This window comes from Haliotis rubra, unplaced genomic scaffold (assembly GCF_003918875.1).
Source record: "Haliotis rubra isolate DU_JTF1 unplaced genomic scaffold, ASM391887v1 Scf54, whole genome shotgun sequence".
Taxonomy (NCBI): domain Eukaryota; kingdom Metazoa; phylum Mollusca; class Gastropoda; order Lepetellida; family Haliotidae; genus Haliotis; species Haliotis rubra.
The window spans coordinates 351,404-377,898 of record NW_025767235.1 but is presented as its reverse complement, the minus strand read 5'-3'; the positions used below and the strand labels follow the sequence as shown (position 1 = coordinate 377,898).

At 38.6% G+C, this 26,495-nt stretch overlaps 2 protein-coding genes across 7 annotated transcripts in view; one reads left to right on the top strand and one right to left on the bottom strand.

Annotated features, from left to right (window-relative positions):
* Positions 1 to 3,227, bottom strand: part of LOC124253377 (endophilin-A3-like) — a 62,575-nt gene extending 59,348 nt beyond the window's left edge. For all 6 annotated transcript variants that reach the window (XM_046687127.1, XM_046687129.1, XM_046687126.1 and 3 more), the window contains exons 1-2: positions 3,092 to 3,227; positions 1,931 to 1,999 (exon numbers count right to left, since the gene is read on the bottom strand). In XM_046687127.1, the coding sequence (XP_046543083.1) occupies positions 1,931 to 1,999; positions 3,092 to 3,136 (114 nt within the window). In that variant the 5' untranslated portion in view covers positions 3,137 to 3,227. The remainder of the gene's footprint in view (positions 1 to 1,930; positions 2,000 to 3,091) is intronic.
* Positions 3,228 to 6,257: 3,030 nt separating this feature from the next.
* Positions 6,258 to 23,824, top strand: LOC124253392 (chromatin assembly factor 1 subunit A-like). Its single transcript, XM_046687142.1, is given in 17 exon segments — positions 6,258 to 6,429; positions 8,163 to 8,237; positions 8,510 to 8,757; positions 8,760 to 9,602; positions 13,159 to 13,341; positions 13,886 to 13,995; positions 16,012 to 16,072; positions 16,218 to 16,295; positions 16,504 to 16,629; positions 16,787 to 16,863; positions 17,605 to 17,809; positions 18,068 to 18,145; positions 18,823 to 18,936; positions 19,252 to 19,413; positions 19,952 to 20,075; positions 20,526 to 20,593; positions 20,595 to 23,824. Coding segments are annotated over 17 exon segments (3,795 nt in total). The 5' UTR covers positions 6,258 to 6,383; the 3' UTR covers positions 21,792 to 23,824.
* Positions 23,825 to 26,495: the final 2,671 nt, after the last annotated feature.

Sequence of the window (26,495 nt, the reverse complement as noted above, 5' to 3'; positions counted from 1 at the left end):
GCTGCGTATCCGGGTAAAATACGCATAGAAAATTTCCAATTACGCAATGAAAAATAATTGTTGCGTACCAATTACGCTTTTAAAATGTTAGATACGCAAAAAGTTTAAAACAAATGCGTACGGAATATATTTATAAAAATCGCTTGCGTAATGAAAAAGACATCATTGCTATCAAGTTGTACTGTTAGTATAGGATGAGTGATTTTTTATAAAATCATTTCCATTATATTTAAGTTGGTTTTGATTAGGTATGACATAAGGCAGAACATACTTGCTTAGTAAACTTACTCAATGACATAATACTTAGGTGAGTAAAATGACTGAAATATGCACATATTTGAAAGCAGTGGGTAACGGAAAATGAAATACCCACTCAACATTCATAATACCCACTCCAAAGAATACAGTGGGTACAGTACCCACATGAGCTAAATCTTATCTGGAGCTCTGGTTACTAAAAGATAACAGAGGACTTATGTCTTACTACTTCGATGGCTGATGTCCACATTACCCAAACATTTAAATAAGCACTGCTTTTGCAACATGATTCACATGTATATCTGAAATATCTCGTTTTTGTTTTGGTGATTTGGTCAAACCCAGTATTCCCAATGGCCATACTTAAGTGAGTATGGTTTTACGCCGCTTTTAGCAATATTCCAGCAATATCACGGCGGGGGACACCACAAATGGGCTTCACACATTGTGCCCATATGGGAATTGAACCCGGGTCTTCGGCATGACGAGCGAAAGCTTTAACCACTAGGCTACCAATGCCTACTGAGCTTCCTCTCACGACTTCCTTCTTCATTAGAGATTGTGGGAGGTAAGTTAATGTTAATCCTGTCATTTCCTGCTGGCAAGATGGCCACACATCGATATGAGGTCACGGCCATTTGTAACTATGCAACCTAGTGAGTTGGAATCCGTACCGAAAATTATCTGAGACCTACATTTCCTTATCACATGGGACATCCACCTTACTGTAAGTCACAATATGTACAGTAATTACAAACCATCGAAAAGATGATCAACCTGAAAAGCTGTATTCCTGTTGTGAATCTTCACCAAACATAATGTACTACATCTTTTACCACACTAAACCTAAGGCAAGACTTACAACGCAAACCATGATGGCGAGTTACCTAAACAACAACTAAAGCATTGTTGACTTTTGTGTAAACAGTACTAAGATTATATACCTAAAACGCACAGGATCAATAGATGATGATGGAATTATTTGAGAAATAGCAAACAAAGAGAAAATATTTGAAACATTTGATCCAATGCACTAGAATGTTCTGTTGATCATTACAAATTTATTAGTCCAAGGCAAATGTCAACAGGCTATCACAATACACATTAGTATCTATGTACAAATGCCATTTTGATAAAAACATCACTATTCCAGATACTGATAGCAATTAGCATTTACCTGCATATTTATTAGACAACCTTAACAAACTTCACTATCTTTCCACTGTATTTAGGTTATCTGTACATTTATTTATATACCGGTAGTTCATATAGTCTGTCTTACGTTCCGGTCAATCAACAAGCTATATATATATATACTGTCAAGTGTGACATACAGGTCAGCAAGTGACATATGTAATCAGGTCAATATCTGTGCTAATTATAACTGCTACAGCTGAACTACTGATTCAATAGGAATTCTGAAAATCTATGTCATTTAACATGTTTAAGGAACATTACGAGAACTGATAGTTATGTTACCCTTTGAAATACCCTTTTAATCTCTGCTATAAGTAAAGCTGTCTTGGTCTGTGGGAAAAGTGAGCCATATCTAAAAGACAGGAGCCTGATAATACCTATTTGCTATCACTCAGCACGGTAGTCATCATGCTTTAGTCTTTAGATAACTTTCGTATGAACTCAACAAATCAGTAAGAGACAAAATGATACTTACCCTTTCCATTTCTGTAAACTCTTCATCGAGTTCTGTGCCTTTGGCTCCACCAATCTTTTCACTGACATACTGCAATTTATGAGACCAACATAAAGCATGCTGAATCACCATAAGGAACAGTACCTTTTAAAACAATAGTATTCTCATACATGTTGTACGAAAATGTCTTTCACAGGAGAAATGAAGGACAAGCAGTGTATGAAATAAGCCAAAAAACCCAGCCAGACATCAGGGCTGGTAACTTCAAAACGGTACCAGCCCCAAATGGATTTAACCAGACCAGACAATCCAAAGAAAATGACTCAGTCTAAATGTAACGCTCAATTTGAAAAATAGATTTTAAGATGTGGTGAATTTACACAGATGTACGGAACATGCTATCTAAAACTTTCACCAGACCATCAGGCTGGCTACCTGTAAATTTAGAACGTATATCAGAAATCTAGCCCGTCTTGGGTGGTCGGACAGGCCCTATTTCATACACTGAGGACCAGTGATAGTCCATTATTTGGGCACACAGTCACTCTACACATTTCGCAAGAATTCCTGTGCAATATATTGCTATGATTCATATGGCAGGAAGCTTATATATCCCAATCAAATTATGATCCCTCAAAGAACAACAGTGCTTATCTGACTTCTGTAAATTTGAAAAAACATATAGCTTATCCAGTAATGACTGCACTGACTAATTCACTGTCTCTAGTATACACCACAAATTATGAAAAGACAATATTCAATTAACAAGGAAACAGGACATTTTCATTCCGGACCTTATAGGTGGGGTTGGGTTGGGTTGGGTTGTTTTTTATTGATCACAATATATACACCAATATCTCAAAAACATTTTCAGCGTCCCACTGCATATCATATGAACAGGTTGTCAACCACCTGCCATAATAAACAGTAAACAATTATACATATAGGGTGGCGATTCTAATATTATACAGAAAGAAACAAAGCTCTGACACATAACACATGACCCCATAACGGTAGCAAACTAGCACGAGTAGGTTTCAGAATCACTGAAGGGTGACATGCTGCTGTCGAAACACAGCCACTTGACTCTACCAGATTGTCAAAACACACGACTTGTCAGATCCTTCTCATTCACGATCCTCGTTCATTTCTCTCTATATGTTATTTGTTTTAAAACCATACCTGATTGGCCTTGTTAAACTGTTTCTTGAGTCCCGCCAACGACATTTTGACAATCGTGAGAGACTCACATGCGTCACAATACTCAAACACCCGTGATAATTTCTTGTAGCGAATTTACTCCCACCGACGGGGCATCCTTTAGACGTCATATGGATCATACTATCCTTACGACTAATGTTTAAAGCAGTATGTTTTCATAAACCTTCTGTTGGATTCGTTCGATGGGTACTAAATGAAATTATTAGTTTGTTACACAAGATAAATAACAGCTCAGTCCATCAGCAGATATGATATGGATTATGTGATGTTAATACTTTTACAAAAAATACCTTTTATTCAAACACTGTAAATGTATGAATGTATAAATGAAATAGAAAACTTAATTTAATGTTGTTTGATTGTTGTGTGATTAATATATTAAATTGTTCCCATGAAAAGGGAATTTACCCAATTTTTTAGTTGTGAATACATAATGAGACACTGCAGTCAAAAACACATCAAAGCAAATTTAGAGATATCAAGAACGTTCCCGTTTCTGTTGATAAATCTACTTAAAGGGAAAATTACTCGTTCTTACTACAAAATTGTATATCGTGTCCAAAATAGCAAAGGGATCTAAAACATATACCCAAAGAGGAATTATTTAACTAACAAGAAAGTTCACGATACACTTTCTCATGTAGTGTCTCGACGTTCAAATCAACAAAAAAAGAATTATACTCGCTGATTTGTAAAAAACTCGTCATATCCTTGTACAGTTCATGCATTCAGAAGTGCGAATTCCATTAAAAGATTATTTTGGGTAGATTAATAATAATGTATTGTGATGAATGGTAGTTTCGTGTTGTCTGCTTGATATTCCTTTGTAACCTGTAACCAGGCTGTACCTTAGACAGACCTGTTTGGCTTCTTACTATCCGTCCAGTGTTTATATTTCTGTTGTGGTGTTTGATCACACCTAATCGTGTGGGTAACTACAACAGGTTGGGTGTATCCACAAACACACACTGTGTGTTTCATTGTTGACAGGCTGTCGTGGAGCAGGCGGTGTATCTCACATTCAGCCACATTCGCAGAAATCATCACAGTAAGCAGTAATATCCCGACATCCCTTTCTTATTTGCTGACGTTTTACTGCGAGGCTTGTGGATGTATGCCAATACAAGATGCATTAAGTACATATATATTTCAGGTTCACAGATTTATATGTTTCAAACAGTACTAAAACATGATCCGTAAGATATCAATAGGCTTGGACTAGCATTTAGCCACAGAAACTACAGTTACTAAGAATACTAGAATCCAAACGGGGCCCAGGACGTGCAGGTTTGGCTAATTATCCAAGATTTTGATACCTTTTCGAATATTCTAAGGTCTCCAAGGCTCAATGGCGTTTGAAATGTATAAATAGAGTCACGTTATTTACTCCCCAAATTTATACAATCTCCCCCTCTTCGATAAAGACTATAAAATGTGGATTGATGGGCTACAATGTCCGCTGTAGATGTCCCGCTGAGAAGACCAACTCTCGTATAGGACCATGCAGGCTGTCCTTGTATTTCATCGAACTCTAATAAATAGTACGGACCAAACAAAAACATCTCTTTAACCAACTGCATATAACCAGTGTGAGTGAGTGAGTTTGGTATTACGCCGCTTTTAGCAATATTCCATCAATATCACGGCGGGGAATACCAGAAATGGGCTTCACACATTGGTCCCATGTGAGGAATCGAACCCGGTCTTCGGCGTGACGAGCGAACGCTTTAACCACTAGGCTACCCTACGGCCCGCAGACTGGAGATTATTGCAATTAAATCTAAATTGAGCTGAAGGTTGGAACCTATTAATGAGTTCCCAGTGTCCGTTATACACTGATTAGGTATTGGCAACCTCTTGTTATTTGTTCACTTCCGGACGCTTCAGTACTTTCCTCGGCATGTACTGTCTCGAACGATGTCGTTGCTTCCCTCCTGACGCCGTACTATTCCAGTAGAGTGGTCATACTTACATAGTCCTATAATATAATGTCTTTCAGTGGCATTTAGAAGTTGTACATTGATGTCCAAGATATTTTTATGAATTAAACTTCTTTTTAATTTCTCTCACGACGTTTCGAGACCATTCCAGGTCCCTTCATCAGGTGAACCTATAATATAGGTATACATTCATGCAAGTTTGGTATACGACGCTTTTTAACATATAGTCCCTGAAATATAGTCGCGTATGAAGCTAGATAAACATGTTCTATGATGGAATCCTTGAGTATTAAGAAGCCTCATTTAACTTTTTCAAGAGATGAAAGGGAGATAATTATAGGCTGCTGGCACTGAGAAGGGGTTGAGATCAGTATTGGGGTGGATGTCTGGAGGATGAATGCTTTGTATGCGCTCTGGGTCTTAAAGACACATTTACTCACTGTAAGTTTCAGTAGAATCTACATCCGATGTGTAACAAACATATCATATATAAATGTTAGTCATATATCTACGTCGCCATGGAAAATGGAAACTAAAATAAATTGATGGCATTCAATAAACAGTGATACAAGGGTTACAGGGACAGTACCCTTTCGTTTAATTGATTTACATACCTATTGCCATTACTATAAATAGACATAGTGTTGTTTAGAAAACATGTAAACAGTATCCATTTATCCACTTACTGCTTCATAACGCTCACATGTCGCGTAGAACAGGTTTCACTCACTATTTCATTTTTTCCTGAGATTATATTTGTTTGAATGCTTTTGTTTGGTTTCATGAATGCTACTTACAGTCACTATGTTTTAGTCATTTGTTCGATGTGAACATAAATTTAAAGTGGAGACTCGAACCCGATCACTGCTCGTGAGATTGGTCTGGAGTGAACTTTTGACTATTCGCCAATTACACATACAGAAGTTGCCTCCCTTGTGTTACTGCCTCATCAAGACATTTGATTAGTTGTGTACCAAGTAGAATACGTATTTGGTCAGAGTAATTACGCAGAAAAGAAAAATATTATGTAAGAATAAATGTTTTTAAACGTGTGTATTTTAAGGTATATATTTTCCCCATAGTATATTTTACCATGGTGTGTCTTAAAACAAAAGTAGTGATAAACCTAAAAATACTAGCCAATCATTTTATCAAACTGTCAATACTCCGTGGAAAGGCGCCAGGGATGAACACACAACATTCGCGCCAAGTGTGATCATTGTCATGTCGTGGTAACATTGTGAGACTGGTCACCTGTTCTGTTTGTTTATTTATGATATTAGGTAAACGGGCTTTGCACCATACTTAGGAAAATGGCACAAGTGGCCAACTGTGCCGAAAAACATGTTGATCTGTCTGGTGAGTACAACTATATCCGATAAACTCCCAAAATTATCGGAAGAAATGGAATTTGGTGAGTGACGTTGAGGAAATGTTTGCTTTAGCTACGAATACTACTTGGAGTTATCTTTAAAGGCAATTCAAACATATTATTCCTGTACATTTGCCCCATTAATATATCTAATCTTTGAGAATTCTACTTATAAAATCTGCTGTTCTTGGTTTAGTATACTGAAATATTATCACACCATATCTTCGTCATGTTTATCCAATGCACAATACACCTTCGTGATCACGTTTGTGTCAGTAGATGTATGTGGCCCTTGTTTGTTCTAATACAGTGAGATTAGTCATGAATTGTTCAAGCTAATTTTGCCAAAAGGTAGGTTTATTTATGTGGTTTGGCCTTCCTAATAATATTTTACTTCAACGTGTTGGTTGTCATGAACACTGAAGAACAGGATTGTACCTAGACGACCGACTGTCATTGCACCTTAGTGTGTTAATTGTTGCTCATGCTATTAACCACTGGTTCATCTGGATCTGACTTAATTATTTCCAAGTTGCTACTCATGTCAGACACACACTACACGTGAAGATCCGGGTTAGAATTGGTCTTTAACCTATGCTTGTCGAAAGAGGTGACTAATGGGATCGGGTGGTCAGGCTTGCTGACATGGTTGACACATGTCATTGTATCCCAATTGCGCAGATCGATGCTGATGCTGTTGATCACTGGATTGTCTGGTCCAGATTCAATTATTTACAGCCATATAGCTGGAATATTGCTGAGTGGGGCGTTAAACAACCAAAAACCAGTGAGCTGACACCCTTTATTTATATTTTGGGAAAGACTTCCGCCTGTATCCCCCCTTAAATATCACTCTAGTCAAATATTATCACCTGAATATAATTCCTCATCTGATAAGGATGAGTTTTGTTCTTTTAATGGTATCTGAATATACCGAAAGACATATCCAACTTCTAAAACTTCCACTCAAAGAAATGTTTCCTCATCGTTAAAGTTTGTGTGTGTGTGTGTGTGTGGGGGGGGGTTACGGGCGGAAGTAATACCAAATGAAACATTCAGATGAAAAATGAGAAAAAATGTTGACTGCATATAATGGATGACATGTCTCATGGTACATTTATCATCGTGAGCGTAAAACTAAACCCACTCACTCGCTAATTATTTGTTGAAGTGCGGCGGTGAGGTAGCCTAGTGGTTAAAGCGTTTGCTCGTCACGTCGAACACCCGGGTTCAATTCCCCACATGGGTATAATGTGTGATGCCCATTTCTGGTGTCCCCCGCCATGATATTGATGGCATATTGCTTAAAGCGGCGTAAAACTAAACTCACTCACTAACTATATGTTGAAGTGACTTGTATTGCACTGACCAATTTGAGCAAAATTGCCCGCAGAGGGCGTTTGAGTTTGAATATGTACATACTAAGCAGCTAAACTACCCAACCATGAACACATTCAGCAAGTTTTTAGTGAATGCCTCTCACACAGTTCAAGTTTTTAGAGAATTTAAACATTTTAAATGAAGTGAACAATAGTTTTATGTGCTTGACTCAATGTCATCTGGTCGATGTTAATAGAAATCATTTTGATGCCTGTTGTTGTTCATGTAGGTAATCTGTGTGTATTGTTTTGTATAATGACATGCCAGATGACCTCAGGATGATACAACATGATTAAAGAAATTCAACACATATAGTAATCATGATATCTCATATTTACAGGTGTGCAATCCTCCGAGGACGTGACCATTGTTGATGATGATGATTCACCATCATCCTCAAAGAAATTGAAGCAAGGTGAGCTGAGATTTAGTTCTTGTCACTGATAGCATGCCGAACTAATAATAATATAATGTGAAGCCTGTGTCAAGCAACTGTTTCACCTAATAAGCTTGGCTACAATTGCTGTAAAAATAGTCGCTGTGCTTTAAGTTGAATCATACCACCTACTCCATAGTGTTGTGCATGAAGACATTAAAAGAAAATGTAAGTTACTTTGGAAGTGAAATAATCTTGAATCTGACGAACCCAAATTCACCTGTCAGTAACAGTATTCCTACCTGTTTCAGCGCGCCTCCCATTTAAACCAATTGGACCCAAATCCCAAATATGTGTCAACCCTGCTCCTCATGGGGTGCCAAAGAAACGCAAGTTGTCAGATCAGGAATCGCCCAGTGCTAAAGCTCCCAAGATTTTCAGCAAACACCAAGCTGACCGACTCAAGCATGATATCCCAGAGAAGACTCAGTCTGACATTGTTGACCACGACAATGAGGTTAGTTCCAGCTCAGAGGCGGAAAATGTCCCTGTCACGGGGTGCCGAAACGTAAAGCCTGCGAAACTAACATCCTGGAGAGATTTATTCGCAAGTCGTCCCAAGAAGAGATATCTTCAACCAATGAAGTGGTAGATTTGACCGAGATCAGTGAGGAGATTGTTGATAACTCTGACAATGCTAATGCCTCTCTTGAAGTGACAAGCTCTAAAGGGGTCAAGAAGGCAAGGAATAAGCTCACTGATACGTCCAATGAACAGGCTCAACTTGTTGATGAGGATGGAGCTGGAGTTCAGCCTGAGAATATAAATAACGGCGTTGCAAGAAAAGATGAGAATGAAGCTGAGAAAGAAATAAGTATTTCAGAATCTGAGTGTAAAGGTGAAGGGAATAAAGCTGAAAATACATCTGTTGCTGAACCAGGGCCTATCAAGTGTGTGGATGTTGATATGGTGGAAGAGAAAGATGCACCCACTTCACAGGATAAGGAAGAGGTGACAGAAGTTGATACTGCCAAGTTGAATGATCTGGACGCATCAGTCATTAGTGGTCAGTCGGATGAAAACAAAAGTTTAGAATTAAATGCTTCGTCAAGTAGTAAATCTGATAGTGATGAGGAAAGTAGCACCTCTTCAGATGAGTCGGATGACGAGGTGAATGATACCTCACTAAACGGAACACAAAACAGTTGTGGAGATGTGTCTATAAACGACAGCCTGGCAGACAATTCTGGATCCTCCCTAGACAAAAGCCCAACTGTCAACACATCCGCTTGCAAAACACCAAAAACAAAAACACAGAAGGCCAGTGTTTCTAAGACGCCAGGTGGCAGCACACTACAGACAAGTACACCCAAGAACCTGCGTGAAAGACCTGCAAGCATTAAGGTATGTCTGATAGTGATATGCAGGTCTCTGGTAGATTTCCTATTTAATAGACAGACACTAGTCCAATGCTTGTGATAATCTAGAGGTACTTTCTTCCAAAATCTAGTTGTTTTACATAACCACTACTTTGAAATGTGCTCTTGGCCTTTGTTCTTATCTGAATAGACTGCAGGGTATGTTGTCATAGTAGGTTGTGTTACATAGATTTGTTGAGGAAACAACTGGTCCCCCTTATATTTTGCTAATCACTGACAAAAGAGCATGTGACTATGTCTATCTCAGGTTCAGTATGACCATTTGTGTTGACACCTAATTCATCCAGATCTGCTGAGGCTGGTAGATTCAACTCAAATTTCCAGACATATTTCCAAATATAACAAACATCATAGGTTTGCAGAGGTAAATTGTATTTCACTGATAACAGGACCAATGAAGAGGTCCAAAATTTTGCTTGGAATATGTTGAATATATTGTTAGAATGTCCTAATTCTGGAAAACCAAGAACTGCAACAAAGATCCCAAGTTTGAAATATATGACGAGGTGTGCCCTTTTTGCATGCCTGCACATAGTATGGAATCCTTAAAGGTCACATGCAACCAAAAAATCAAACATAATTAAAACACAATTATCACTTCATGACATAATATACATTGCTGATTATGAAAAAACAAATAAACAAAATTATAAGCGTATAATCGCAAATCAAAAGTGCAATATTTTGTACTTGGGTTTACCTCCCTTGAAACGAAGCAGCCGGGATACCGAACCCAGTCAGAGCGGGTGGGTGTGCACTCAAGTGTAACGGCTGGTTCATTAGCAGATGCCGCCTTCACGGCTCATTGTGTGTGTATATATAGAGATGTTGGGTTTTGTAAATACATACTCATTTTTTGTGTATAACATTTTGCAATCAACAGACATCATAACATGTCATGTGTTCAAGTATCACACCTGCCTGTCTGTGTAATTACATAATGTGACAGAGACCGAACTCGGGCCATAAATCATTGCGTTTTGTTTATGGTGTATAGCCTGATTGGTGTTAAGTTCAAATTGCATGTGGTCAGTGATCGCAGTTGTGTATTGAATTTTGTCATTAGCAGACAGGCAGGCAGACACACAGGTGTCAATAAAACAAGACATTGAGTTTTGTCTGTGACCACGACATATCTATATCACAGTTAGAAATTGTGTCAACGCTAAATAATGACATTGCTTTTAAGTATCGAACTGAGAAAGTGACTCTGTAAGAAGAACGTGTGGTGAAATAGACAAATAAAATCATATAAACAGTTAATTTACTATCATAACATATAAAAAGCTCGCGCCTGTGAGATATCAACAAAACATTATGAAAATAACTCACACCAAAGCCTTTACCGAGTATTCCCCAGACAGCCCGCTTCCAAGTTGCGTGAACCTATTTCACTGCGCACGTGCTATGAGCGCAGCCCAGCTGTTGAAACCCGTATTCCCCAGAAAAGTCTGGGGAAAATTAGTGAAACGTTTGAACTCCGATTTCGCGCGTTTTTTTTCATCGCGTTATTTTTCAACTTTATAAGTTGAATTTGCATTTTTGACGCTTTGTTTCGGTAAGTCCATACCGATAGGTATCAGAATCTGCAAAGTTGTGTTTTACGTTGCATGTGACCTTTTAAAATTGAATTAGCCCAGACCAATTCTATTTCTTGTTTTACAGATTTTTTTCCTCAGAAAACCTAAAGACAGGAAGGAAAGAAAATAAAAATAAAATCAGCAGTCTAAGTAATATTCCTTCTAAATACTAGAAGTATTTTACTTTTGGCAATTAATGAAGTTTATGGGGCAAAAAAAAGCCTTTAAAAGATTATCTTTTAAGTTTACATTTTTGGCCAACAAAAACATTAGGATTTATTTTTTGAGCGGGGAAAATTAATTTACATTTTTTTCTTATTCTTGAAAAAATATATGACCGGCTGATCCGTAAAACAAGAAATAAAATTGGTTTGGCCTTAATATGATTTGCCAGTTAGGGTGATCAGATTTATCTCTGATAAGAAACACTTCTTGCGGTGACTTTTCACCTGTCACAAGTTGGTGAATACAAGACACAGTTATTTCTACCATGTTTAGACACCACTGACAGTTGTACCTGTGAGTTTCTGTACTGTTGCAGCCAAACAGACATCTGCTTGAATACCCCTATCATTCTACCTGGCATATATGCGATATGCATTTCAAACAGTAGTCCTGTGACTGAAATGACTTGAGAATATATTAGGGGTGGGTATTGCAGAGAATTTTCATATTGCGATATATTGCGATGTGAAAGCATATATTGCGATATGCATTGCAATATATTGCAAAAAGTTTTTTTACAAAAACAACTACTTATAATCGAGTTAATGCTTGATTTATAAAAGAAAGCAAAATCACTGTTTGATTAAGCTTAAATAAAAACTTTTAATCCTGGCAAGATAAAAATGTAAGTAATATTTGGCACAAATAAAACAAGGCAATATCCGAAGATTTCAGAGTGTTATGAGGTTTCCGAATGCATGTCAAAATACCGGTTTCGATCAGCGTATCGCCATACGTATCGTTTTCATGTCTGAACCGGTAAACCAGTTATATTGCGCAGCCCTAGAATATATAGACCAATGGGAAGGAACCATTGCTTTCATTGCTGTACCACCAAATTATTGACCTAAACAGATTCAGAAGAACCTTGGAATAGTTGGTTGGTTTGTTGTTTAATGGTGCACTCAGCAATATTCCAGCTATATGGTGGCGGTCTGTAATTAATCGAGTCCGGACCAGACAATCCAGTGATCAACAGCATGACCATCAATTAACGCAATTGGGATGTGGTGACATGTGTCAACCAAGTCAGTGAGCCTGACCACCCCATCCCATTAGAATGGGTTACTGAACACCAATTCTAACCCGGATATACATTACTTAAATGAGTGCTTGGGAGAGGCAACTTGATAAGCTGGAAAGCCCCCAGAAAAACCCCCAAACAACCCTAATAACAACAACAAAAAGACAACACCCCCAAAAACAACAACAACAAAAAACCCCCAAAACAAAACAACAACAAAACAACCCCAACCCATTAACTGAATCCTTAATTTCCGTGGAGCTAGTAAGCTTACCTAATGAAACTACTTAAATTAACTATTAACTTAATTATTTAATGTTTGCTAGAAATGAAAAGTGGCAATTTCCAGCTGAACCTTCTGAAGGGATGGCCTTAAACTAGTTCCACAGGAACTGACTTTTCCATGATGTTACTGTGGTTTGACATTATTTTATTGGGAATAAAATGGAGAGGAAATCATATTTTGGGAATCTTAATAGTCTCAGATACCACAAGGCTTAGGAAGCTGAAAGCTTGTGTGATGTTTGAAATAATAACATGACTAAAACCTTTATACTTATGAACATGAATTTAGAGTCTGATCATAGTAATTATGTATGTCTAAGTCTGTTGAAAGATTTGTCAAGATAACCAGTGGTAACTGCAGGATGTTGATGCCCTAGAATGCCAATCCTCAATCTAAATATTTGTAGATGTCTGAAATCAAGAAGCTGGAGAGGAAACAGGAACAGGAAGCCAAGAGACAGAAAATACGAGAACAGAAAGAACAAGAAAGACAGCAACAGAAGGAAAAGAAAGAACAAGAGAAGTTGGAGGCAAAGAAGAAAAGAGATGGAGAAAAGGCAGAAAAGGAACGGAAGAAAAAAGAAGAAAAGGTCAGTTTCTACACAATTTGTCCAATATGATTCCTGTTCCTCTTTTCGAGATGGCCAGCCTAAGGCCTTGTAGTTTCCAGTGCATTCCTTAAGGACACTTAAACAGTATTCTTGTTTCTCATCAATATAAAAAAAATATATGGGTTGGGTGGATGTTATTCGTACATTGTATTGTATTTTATTTTGTGTCCACTACCCCTTGATTTCTGTGGAAATATACAACTTTTCTCCTATAGAAATCAAAACAAGGAAGTGTGAAAAATTCATGCACATTTTGAGAGTCAATGTTGCATTTTCTCTAGTGTAAAAAATCAAAAAAATCTTAGGGTTGGGTCGAATGTTTGGGTTGGGCGGTAATAAGAAACAAGAATATTTTGATATATGGCCTAAGCATGCCAGAAACCTACAAGTCTCCAGGTGTACTAACACCATACCTATTTTCTGGGGTTTAATTCCTGAAATGCTCCTCTCTTCTCAACCATAGTAAGAGCTTCTCCCTCAGCCCTTTTTTGTGTACTTTAGTTGACATCTTGACTTGTTTCAGGACAAGAAGGAACGCGAGCGACAGGAGAAGAAGGATCAGTTGGAGCGTGAGAAGCAGGAGAAGCTCCAGCAGAAGGAGGAAGAGAAGAAGAAGAAGCAGGAGATTATAGAGTAAGACTGGGCTCAGTATTCAACTCATGGTGGAAATTAGTGTTGGGAATTGGTTAAAATCTCATAATTGATGATTGGTTCATTACTACCGATCAATCATTGAAAATAATTGGTTAGCGTCATTTATGAAATTTGTTAATGCACCTTAAAAAAAGGGGGAAAAAATGTAGTTCTGGGATTTTTTGGCAAAATTTCACATCTTTAAAGGATGACTAGTATGTTAGGAACATAAATTTCTTGGAATCTTTAAGATAAATTCAATCATGACTTGAAACGAGCTTGTAGTGCTTACGAAATGTAACAGACAAAACCAACCATGTGAAAAATATTGTTAATGAAAACAAGTGTTCCAGAATTGTTTGTGTTCGATTATGAGATATTATGATCGATTGCTTGGTCGTTTAGTCGCCACGACCAATCTTTGATTATTTCAATTAATCGGACCACCACTAGTGGAAATACGGATATATCTCAAGGAGATTTCTTGTGTGGACTATGAATAAAACTTCTCACTGGGTATTAGATAATGGGATGTCAGTGATAGTTGCCAACTTCATTCACAAACAACATAATGTGAGTAATTGTCATTTTACACTTTTTCTGGCAATTTTGTACCTTTATTATTCAAAATCACCAGAGGCTGTGAATATTTCTATAAATGATCAATTGTTTACATGAAGAACAAGTTTAAGGTTAGGTTTGCAAGGAGGAAGAAAGATCTTCTGTTGTTGAATAAACCAGACGAATCCAGATTGCTGGTATTTGGAGATTTTTGTAACAAAACTGGTAAATAGTCACTTCATCTGACTGTAAGCTGTTGATAATGATGGGATTAATCTCAATTTGAGTTAACCAGAGACTTTCATGTAGACACTTTTGTTTTCTTTCATCTAGTAGGAATGTTTTCTCTTTTCTTTGAATTACACCTAGAATTACATCATTTTGTTTAAATGTTGGTCTTTGGAAATGCTCTTGGAACACATGTGATGAAAGCCAAAGTTTCTTTTCAGTGGGATACCCTGAATTGCTTTTAGGTGATCAATAAGTGTGAGCTGTAATTTAATCTAATATGAAACATGTCAGTGGACATGGACAGTCAAATCATATGATTTTTTATCCCCCGCAACGCGTTTTGCAGGGGTTATTAAAATGGACTCCGTCTTTTGGTAGTCCATATTTTTGGTCCATGGCCATGTTTGACTTGCACTTTTGTCTTTTCCGGAGCAGAACTCTAAAACCATTCACGATTTCTTCACCAAACTTGGCACATAGATAGATCTGGTGGTGTCCTGGTGCCTTTTGGTAGTTTTGGAATTCTGAATAAAATATTTTTGGCGTTTCCATGGCAACAATTTTGACTTAGACTGAAATTGGTGGTAGTGCTCTTTTCCGGAACAGAACTCTAAAACCGTTCATTATTTCTTCACCAAACTTGGCACATAGATAGATCTAGTGGTGTACTGGTGCCTTTTGGTAGTTTTGGATTTCTGAATAACATATTTTTGGCATTTCCATGGCGACATGTTTGACTTAGACTGAAATTGGTGGTAGTGCTCTTTTCCGGAGCAGAACTCTAAAACCGTTCACTATTTCTTCACCAAACTTGGCACATAGATAGATCTGGTGGTGTACTGGTGACTTTTGGTAGTTTTGGAATTCTGAATAAAATATTTTTGGCTTTTCCATGGCAACAACTTTCACTTTGACTGGAATTGGTGATAGTGCTATTTTCTGGAGCAGAACTTTAAAGACCTTTCAATACTCTCCTTCCACTTTTCTATATACACACCTAAATATTTGACATAATCATAACTCGTAGACATAATCATGAAGAGTATTTTGCCATTGCGGGGGATATTGATGACTTTGTCTTCTTGTTCTGACCTCCATTGAAAGTTAGTCAGGGGAATGGCCATATCTACTGAACCCCTGTGAATGTACGAGTTCACATTCATGTCGCAATCTCAAGGGGATCAAGTCTTTCCACACCTTAAAACAGCAACTCTCTATTTTCAGTGCTAAGATGGAGGAGAAAAGGAAAAAGGATGAGGAAAAGCAGAGGGAAGAAGATGAAAAGGTAAAGATATAGTTATATGGCCTTCACCTTCATGGGTGGTCCAGTCCAAGTTGCACTTCACTGTGCCATGACATCTACTTATTCACTCCTGGAATTCTGTTTACAACATTTAACCGAACTTAATTGAAATTATGATCTTTTTCAGAATAAGAAAAAGCAGAAGGAAAAACAATCCTTCACTAGCTTCTTCATAAAAAAAGCACAATCACAGGCACCTTCTAAGGTAAGCATGTTCGCCGATTCTGGTATAAAGTATGCAAGATTTTTGTATAAATATTTGTGCAGGTCATTGTTTCCTGGTTGTACGCCATGGATCTGCTTTACCTTGTGTTTGTAAGCAATGGGTGTTAGTATGTGTTCAGTGATAAGGCTGACAGAAGCCATTGAGGGAAGGAATGTTGAGTTGTAGTCAACATGCCTTGTGTTGGCAGGTGAAGGAGCAGTCCCACTTCTTCATGCCGTTTGAGGTGAAGAAGGACATGTTCCTGGCACCTCCTACTCGGCGGGAGTTGGAGGAAGGCGACAAGGCAGCGCTGGACCAACATCTCCAGACACAGGTTGGTACACTGGTCACCTTCATAGCTTTCAGTTTCATATGAAGTTTGACCACACATGTATTACACTGCTATTTCTGGCAGTCAAATCAGGAAGATGTTTTAGCAATGAATGGAATGAATTGAGAGCAATGGACTACTGTCATCTGTCTGTTTTCAGAACGATCAACCTTTGTACATCAAGGAGATAACAAATTCTTCCTACCAGAAGAAGCATAGTTCTCGAACTCTTCCACGGTAAGATTGTGGTACTCGAAATTTTTATAGGATTTATCATGATGTTTTATTGTGTCATTACAAGGCATCAGTACTTCAAAATCATAACTGGGGGCAGTGAGGCAGCCTAATGGTTAAAGCGTTCGCTCATCACGCCGAAGACCTGGGTTTGATTCCTCACATTGGCACAATGTGTGAAGCCCATTTCTGGTGCCCCTCGCCATGATATTGCTAAAAAGCAGCGTAAAACTAAAACTCGCTGACCCACTCACTCACCCTTGTGGTGTCCACTGGCAACTATTCCCACTTGTTTTTGAAAGCTTGGATCAATACTCCAAGTTAAGGTCCTTGAGGACTCAGTCTTGTTACCCCATAAAGTGTGAATCAAACAATGGGAAGCTATAATGTCTACTGGGCACTTCGGGAAATGTGGATCCTTTTGTTCAATGTTTAGCCTGTAATGTTATTTTTCACCTTGCTCATATTACCATTAGGGACTCCAGAGGATGGAAGGCCTCCAGTACTCTGAGCTCATGAGCTAAATTCAGTACCAGGGTTTATCTAGGATCCCAACTTAAGTGTGTATTAATGATGAAATATTTATTTCCCATTTGGAATTTTAACCAACATTTGGTGTAGACCACTATCATATATTTGCAGTAGTGCTTAGTGATATGTCTAACAGCAATTAAAACAAGCAAGCAAGCAAACGACCAAAGGACCATTGTCTTGTCTGTCATGCATAAATCTGTGTTTCCTCAGACTGGCAGTGTCAGCACCCAGTGATGTCGACGATGAAGACAGTGTGAAGTGTTTGGACACCGTAGAGGAGGATAAAAACAAGAATCTAGTCCGTCATCACTGCAAACTGCTGCAGTTTCATACCAACTATCGTCCTCCCTACTATGGCACTTGGCGCAAGATGAGTCAAGTGCTCAAACCCAGGAATCCGTTTAAACAGGACACGGTTGGTTGCAGCAACTGTTTTACATCTTATTGGGGAAGAATTCCCCTCACTAAAGTTTTACATATTTCTGACAGGAAATAAAATTCTGATGCCAGTATAGAACACTTTAGTACATACGAAACAAATAATCAACATGTGTTTCAGTACATTAACAACCACAGAAGGACTTAGTCTATAAACAGCTTGTTTTACTGTTTTCAGACAAGGTGAAGGTTTCCGATTTGACTATATAAGTGGTTGTATTATCCTTGTGTGCAGGAGCTGTTTGACTACGAGGTTGACAGTGATGACGAGTGGGAGGAGGAGGAACCGGGCGAGAGTGTCTCCAGTAGTGAGGTGAGGCTTACCTGTCATCTCACACTGAGCTGTGTCATCTCACATGGGTGTTTGTCATCTCTCTCAAGAGCATGTCATCTCACTCAAGGTCTGTCGTTTTACACTATGGTTTCATACGGGTGGGTTGTCACACACGGGCACATGTTCTCATGCAGGGACGCGTCGTCTCAAGGGTGTATCATCCCATGCACAGATGTGTTGTCTTACAAGTATGTGGTGTCTTGCACAGGTGTGGCATCTCACACAGGTGTTCCTCACAAGGGTGCGTCATCTTGATCAATGTTAAGTCTCACAAAGCAGATTCCACTGCAGAGGTGGAAATAACCCATTGCCCGACGCCCCAGTCCAGTGTTATATTTCTGTCGGGCAAGCAAATTTGTATATCACATTGTACCGGTGTCCAGTTGACTTTCCAATGTTAATTATGTTGTTTATTTAAAAAATCAACAAGAAAATCGGCCAGTATAGTAGAAAAATTATCAGGGCAAGTGATTTTACATGTGCCACTGTACCGGAGTACACTAGCAATTTTAAAGTTATTTCCACCCCTGCACTGAAGATTGACAGCGTAACATATTCAAGTGACATAATTACTTGAACATTGCGTCTGTCAGTTATAAATTCCCTGTCACATTTACTCCTCAGTGTCTGAGACCACTATGTTAACATGTTCTCAGGATGAGGGCGATGAGAAGGAGGACAAGGACGAGGATGAGGAAGAAGAGGAGGACGGGTGGATGGTCCCTCATGGCTACCTGTCTGAAGACGAGGGATGTGAGCAGGACGAGGAGGTAACTTTCAACCCTTCAATAATTGACATAATTAGAAATATGACATAGGCAAAAATAGTTTCAGCTTTCTGTTAAGTCATCATGCAAGCTCAAATTTTTCTGAAGCCAATTTTATATTGATTTGTAACATAGGTCACCTTTAACAGGTTCACAAATGCTGTGGCAGAGCTTGACATGTGAATATATTGTAGTGAGCAAGATGCCATAAAGATAGGGACATGGAAGTTTGTCCTAAAGGTCATTTAATTATCGCAAGAAGCTAAAGGACTGCAACATAACAAGATTTTCCAGTTTACATTTGTGTTGTGTTGATAGATCACCCCAGATGTGCTGAAGGCTCGCCAAATGGCGAAGCAGGAAGCTTGGGAGGCAGAACAGAAGAGACAGAAGCAGCCAGTCCGAGCTGTCGTCATCGGCTTGGCCTGGGAAGGGGAAGCTATTGCAGCTAACTTGGCTGCCAAACTGGCCCAGTTTCAGGTGACCAAAATCTTCACGGAGACAATCATATACTTGTTTGCTTAATTAGATGTAGCATTCAGGTACTCTCCAAATACATGAAATACGTTGAAACCTGATACATTTTCATGTGAGAAAGTTTCCAAAACATATTTGAGAATAGACAAAGACTCTGGAGTGGACTGATTAATATGGCTAAAGATATGACCTGATAAACTTGAAACAAAAGTTGATAGAAACTGCATGTATTTGAAGTTTGAATCTTAATATTAATTTAAGTATAATTTCCCGTAACTAAGAGTTGCAAGTTTTACATGCTAGTTATATATTCATACCATGTGATGCTCTAGTATTTTACTGTCCAAGTTTTGTCTAGTTGTATATTCATACAGGTTTTACTCTTCAAAATGTTTTCATGTTTTCATTTTTTTATTGTATAAATTGTTTTTGTCACGAGATGGCTGAGATATTGCCGATGTGATGTTATATATTAACTCACTCGCTCACTGAGAGTTGTAATGTCTTGAGTAGCAATAGACTAATACAAAGGTGCTTTCAGGCTGTGTGTTTGTCTATGGTGCCAATTGACACGAGATCTCGGCCAGCGGACAGCACAGGTGGTGGGAAGGATGGAGACCGGACATCGTTTGGAAAGGGAAACAGGAAACCAGTGCCAGAGGAAGGTGAGCACTTTTTATCTGACTCAAATAAAATGGTTGATATGACGATGCTGATTATTTGGAGATTTCACATGCTCTCTTGACATACTGCATATTTTGCCCACAGTTCATTTAAATGTTAGCTTAAGAAGTGACACCCCTTTGTTTATGGTCTTTCTTAAACTTTCAAGAGGCTGTAAAATAGCTGTGTGGCATAAATGTTGATTCATTGTGTCAAGGTGTAGGTTCCGTGCTGACTGTGCACATAAAGTGTAAAGTTCTGTTGCTTGTCTAGAATGTTACCTAGGGCACTAAATTGACACTTCCCGTTTGTTCTGTTTTCAATTAAATTCTACTTAAATAAAATTATATTCTACGATCAATCAATTCAATCACTATCTTAGTACTTCCTCTCAAATAATTTTGTACTTTAGAGGGAATGTGTGTTAATTACTTCCAATTTCTCATTTTCAGCCATGCCTGATCTAATACGGCTGTTGCATGGCAACCTGATTGGGATCAAGAAGCTGATCAAGGAATTCCCGATTGTACTGGAAGAAAAAGACTTCCGGCAGTCTGGGTGAGGCAGGCGATGACAATATGGATGTTGATGAAAGTGTGACCGACAAGAACGCCTCAGTGTTAGAGAGCTCTTGTACGGACGAAAAGAACGCTCAAGTGAGTGCTGTGGACGTTAGTTCTGGTGGAGTTGAGGGGGACGGCAGCAAGGACACACCCGACGGTTGGGGGATGTCAAAACGGCAGCTGGAGATGAAAATTATGTCTATTGCTGTGCGGGAAAGGAGACCAAATTTTAAGAAAGTGTGCTGGTATGTGAAAGAAGAGGTTCTGAAACAGTACAAGATGGAGGAACTGGTGCTGCCCAATACCTGGCAGTATGTGTCCAAGGGCTTGATCAAGGTGAAGAACGAGGAGGCTGCAGGGAGGAAAACTCCCAATAACTTGTCTGAATCCTTCACAGATTCAGTTTCAGTCATCATGAAGGAAGAGCCAGCTGCGGAAGATGCTGAAGCTAAACCCCTTCCAAAAGACCAACCCTCAATTATGCAGTTTGCAAAGAAAATGCAACCTAGTGAACTCCCCAAACCCAAGATTCGAAGAGTACAGCTGAAGCCTGCTAGTCCAGTTCCCATGCCAAGTGCTGAGAGATACCCAGTCACTGACCTTGATCTATCAGCAGGTGAAGAAGTCCTTGGTCCATATAAAACACTGCCAAAAGACCAACGGTCAATTATGGATTTCGCCAAGAAACCTCAAAATGGTGCACGGACTGTTCCTCCAAATGTTGTTAAAAATATGCTCTTGTCACCAAAGTCCTCCAGTGCTGATGTTAATACAAGCCCCAAACAGATACTCTCAAAGGAGACAACCCCCAAACGGAAAATATCAAAGGAGACAAGGGAAACCACTCCCAAACAGAAAATGTCAAGGGAGACCACCCCCAAACAGAAAATATCAAGGGAGACCACCCCTAAACAGACAGTATCAAGGGAGACCACCCCCAAACAGACAGTATCAAGGGAGACCACCCCCAAACAGACAGTATCAAGGGAGACAACCCTGAAAGAGGACACTGAGACTATGTCTTTGAAGGGGATTGCCCCAACACCGTCTGTGACAGCAGTCCCCACCATGAACAATGTTGTTGCCAAGAAAAACGTGATAAGTGCTAGTAAGGAGGAGGCAATGGATGTAGACGACTGCATTATCATTGACTAGGATTCTTGGGTATAGGTGTAGAATATTCTGTGTTCAATAGCAAATACTAATAGTTGTGTGTCAATGTGTACAGATATTGCATGCTTATTTAAGAAATGATTAATACAAAGCATTTCATTATTACTCTTTTTAAATTTACTTGAAACCAGTTGGGGAAAAATTTGATGTGACCGTCATCAGTATATGATGAATACAAGGCACACACTTTTCTGGACTACAGCCTAGATCATGCTAGATGGTGACCTCTTGATGACAGATTTGAAAGGACTGGTTTAAACTGAACAAGACCACAAGACACAAGTGCTTTATGTAACAGACTTTGGGGGGAAGAAATCTACTTTGCTTCCAGACTGTCTCTTTCCTTTGACTAGAGATTTATGGCGATATTTTGGATGAAATCATTTTCAAAAGGAATGCATTACTCAATTATGATTCCACATTAAATTTGTCTTTCACAGATGCATACTTAGGTGTGACTCAAACATGATTGCTTTCAAACTTTCATCAACTATAAGTTCCTACATACTTTTCTAAGGCATATCTGCTGTTCTGTAATATGCTGAATAACAAAAGGAGGTAACTAATTGTTACGGTCAAAGAGATAATAAGAAACGGGTGGTGATGATCTCATTTAATAAGTGCAAGAAGACTGTCCAACAAAACCGCAGCCTTAGTAATCAATGCTGTGTTGCTGGTACTCTTGTTAACTGTAATATTTGCCCAAATTCATTATCATGTTTTGTGACTGTCTACTTTGTAAGAAACAATTCATGGATATGATTAACTGAACATCAGTATGGAATATATGAAGTGAATGCATGTTAGATTAGTCAACGGACTTTAGCCACTAGTCTGAAGGCCAACACATGCCAAGTGTGGTGCAGGGTGGTAAAGTGCTAATAACTGTATCTATGACAACACAAAGATCTACTGAATGACAAGGTATGTTCAGGCAATCAGACCAAACGTTTAGCAGAGACTGCGGTGTCAGGACAACAAAGCAGCTTGATGGCCACAGAAGTAACTTTTAGCCAAGATATACCATTAAAAAAAAGTAGGGGATATTAGATTTACAAGATTGATAAAATGCAAATGAAGAAGCCAAGGAGGAAACAAGTTAAGGGAAAATGTGACAATATATTCCATTCCTTTTGAAATATTTCATCTGTATGGATATATATTACTTGTTCTCATATGCATTGGCACTGGCTAGTGCTATGCTCACAAAATGGAAAATCCGCTACTTGTTTTGAATGGTATATATCCCTGTTGGTTGAACATATAAAACAGAAGTATTGCTATAATGTTTATCACCTTGTCCATCTTTACAAATACTTTCACGAGAAAATGTAAATTAAGGGCTCATACGTGTCCATGGTGTATGATGTGTCAAACAATTTTAATCTGAAAGATAATGTGAAAGTGTATTTTGGCTGTGCTTTATCATCAGGTGTAACTACTCTTCATTTACCTGGTATATAACTGTGCAATCCTGCTCCAGAGATGGTCCTAGTTTTCAACCTTAAAGATTGAGTATTAGTAGTTTATCTGGCAAGACAATCCTTATCACTACTTGGGTTAGTTCACCTTATGGGATACAAGCACACAAGCAATACAGGTTGGCTATAAATTGTCATCTGCTGAATGCAATACTTTAGGAGTGGATGAAACCCAATTTGGGTATATTTGTTATTAATATTGGATGTACTAGTATTATGAATATATGTCGGAGGTCAAGTGAAAGTATGCTATTCTTCTTTCCCCATATTGTCTCTGGGTTATTGTAGTCTGTGTTCTCAGGGTATAAGATGTCAACACCTAATCTTCACAACTATGGCACACCTGCCCTCAGCACATCATTTGGTAAGTGATATTTCCTTCTTGAAACAAATAACCATGAATTTTATTTATAACAAAATTATTTTAAAATAATACCATATTGTAATCTTCTTTTTTTGTCTTCAGTGTCATTTGGACATTTGTGTGAAGGGTGAATGAATGAAAAATGTAAATAAATAATCTGATCAAACATCCTCCTGTGTTACATGAATATTTCAACAACAGATTAGTACAGGTTAAAATACCAACCATGCTGCTGTGCCAAGATTGGTGTGAGGTCATTGTCAGTAATTCACGGGTCTGTATATCCACTATCTGGACATGTTTCCTAATGTTACTTTGTCCATTTATGAATCAAGGTAAGTGAGTGAGTTTAGTTTTACGCTGCACTCAGCAATAATCCAACTATATGGCAACGGTCTGTAAATAATCGAGTCTGGACCAGACAATCCAGTGATCAACAGCATGAGCATCGATCTGCGCAATTGGGAACCGATGACGTGTCAACCAAGTCAGCGAGCCTGACCACCCGACCCGTTAGTTGGCTCTTACGACAAGCATGGGTTACTGAAGATCAATATTCTAACCCGGACCTTCATGGGTAGTATAAATTAAGGTCAATTTAATCACTTAACTGTTGCCGCCCAGGGACGTGATCCACCAATGGTTCGTAGCACCACGAGTTACTACTGCTTTGTGGATCTGGACCCTGTACTGCAGAATGTGTAGAGCAGAATGAGAAACAAGTGTAGATGTAAGCTGACCTCTAGTTGGTCTGAGCACAGGCTGGAACAAGGCCTTTGCTTGATTTACTGGATAGCATCTTTGTTGCTTCGTGCTGCACTGAGCAATATTCTATATAACGCTGTAAATAATTTAGTCCAAAACACTCATCTAGTAGTTAATGAGCACCCATGAATGGAGCCACCTGATGACAAGCTATGGTTGCTGGGGGTCTAGAATCTAGTGAATCATAACCTACATCTGCCAATATGGTGTAAGTAATCCCATGGTACATACCAGTGTAAGGTTGAATATTTTGCCCCAGTACCATGCACTAGTAACCCAATACCCTGCCCTTGACTAATTATAGTATGACCAGAAATTATTTAGAATTTTAGGAATATGTTTAATTGGATTTCTAGTATAAACGACCTTGACCAACTATCAAGTGCTTGGTTTCATTCAAGAGAGACAACTCCGCTAATCCTTTTCCATTAATTTGTGAAGAGTTATCCCCCTTTGTTTACTTGCTAGCAGACGACATTTTCAGTGATCCTCTGTATGGATGATTTAGAGAAGAGGAAGTTGATTTTAGAGTATTATAACAAGGACATCAGATCAGCTAAAGTGATTTCAAGTAGAACAGGCATCCCTTTGTCCACTGTTTATCGTGTTTTGAAAAATATTGCAAATGGATATGCCATTGAGCACCAGGGAGGCGCAGGTAGGCCCAGAAAATTGACTGTCGGTGACAGGAGGTGGCTTGGTATTCTTGTTTCTAAAAACAAACGAACGAGTTTAGAAAACTTAAGGCTGGATATGATTGATAGAGGACTGGTTGATAATGGACGCGACAAAATTTATTAGAGCATACACAAGGACGGAGATAAGTCCAAATACTTTTGTAAAAATTCCAATCAAGTAACAATAAGTTATCACTGAGTTTGCTACTAGCTGGGTTATTGTATCATTTGCAATTTCATTAACGTAACAATTAATGTGTTGATCATGATACACAATACAATAACAGTATTAATAATAATATTTAAGTGTCTGGGACCCCCATTTTGTTGTCCAGGAACCCTGAAAATTATAAGCATTGAGTCCCAGGAACTCTCAAATACAGGACTGGCTACAGATAATTTTTTTGGTCATTGAGTTATGTACTCACTTGTGCTCATCTCAATTGGATATCCTAATTTTCCTTTGAGTAACCAAATAAATTGTACCCATCTCACTGAGTGAGTGAGTTTAGTTTTACGCCGCACTCAGCAATATTCCAGCTATATGGCGGCGGTCTAAATAATCGAGTCTGGACCAGACAATCCAGTGATCAACAACATGAGTATCGATCTGTGCAATTGGGAACGGATCACATGTCAACCAAGTCGGCGAGCCTGACCACCCGATCCCGTTAGTAACCTCTTATGACAATCCTGGGTTACTGAAGATCAATATTCTAAAACGGACCTTCACGGGTGATCCCAATTGGGTATTTTGTCCTTTCCATTAATTGTAAAAATATAATAAAGTTTAAATGTTATTTATATTGGATCTGTAATATGAGAAACAATAAGAAAGACTGCAAGTTGCCTAGTTCATGTGTTGCCTAGTTCATGTGTTGAAATAGAACCTCTCAATATACCTGTTATTTTATCTATACACGGGTACACAAGCTGAGATTTGACATTTTGTATTTACAAAAAATAAAGCGTACTTGTACGCAACACACTTGATAAGAATTGAGTTTTCACATAAATATTTGCGTAATTTACACAGAACCGCAGCTTATCTGTGCCTGTGTACATAATAGGGTTTGGTGGCTCAAGGCACTGGTACCATGGGTTCATAATAACAGTTTTTCAGCCAAACCCTAGGGCTCGTCACCTTAACTGCAGGCAGAAAGAAGATCCTGGGGATTGGCTGAAAAACTGTTATTATGGAACCCATGGCACCAGTGCCTTGAGCCCCCAAACCCTATTGTATAATTGGTAAAAGGCAGGATATTGGGTTACTTGTGCAAGAGACTGGGGCAAAATATCCAGCTCTTACACCAGTACAAGTCATCTCCCAATGAATAACACTTCACAAATATAGATGTAGTTTTATTTACAATGTTACAGTTAACAGTAATGTCCAAAG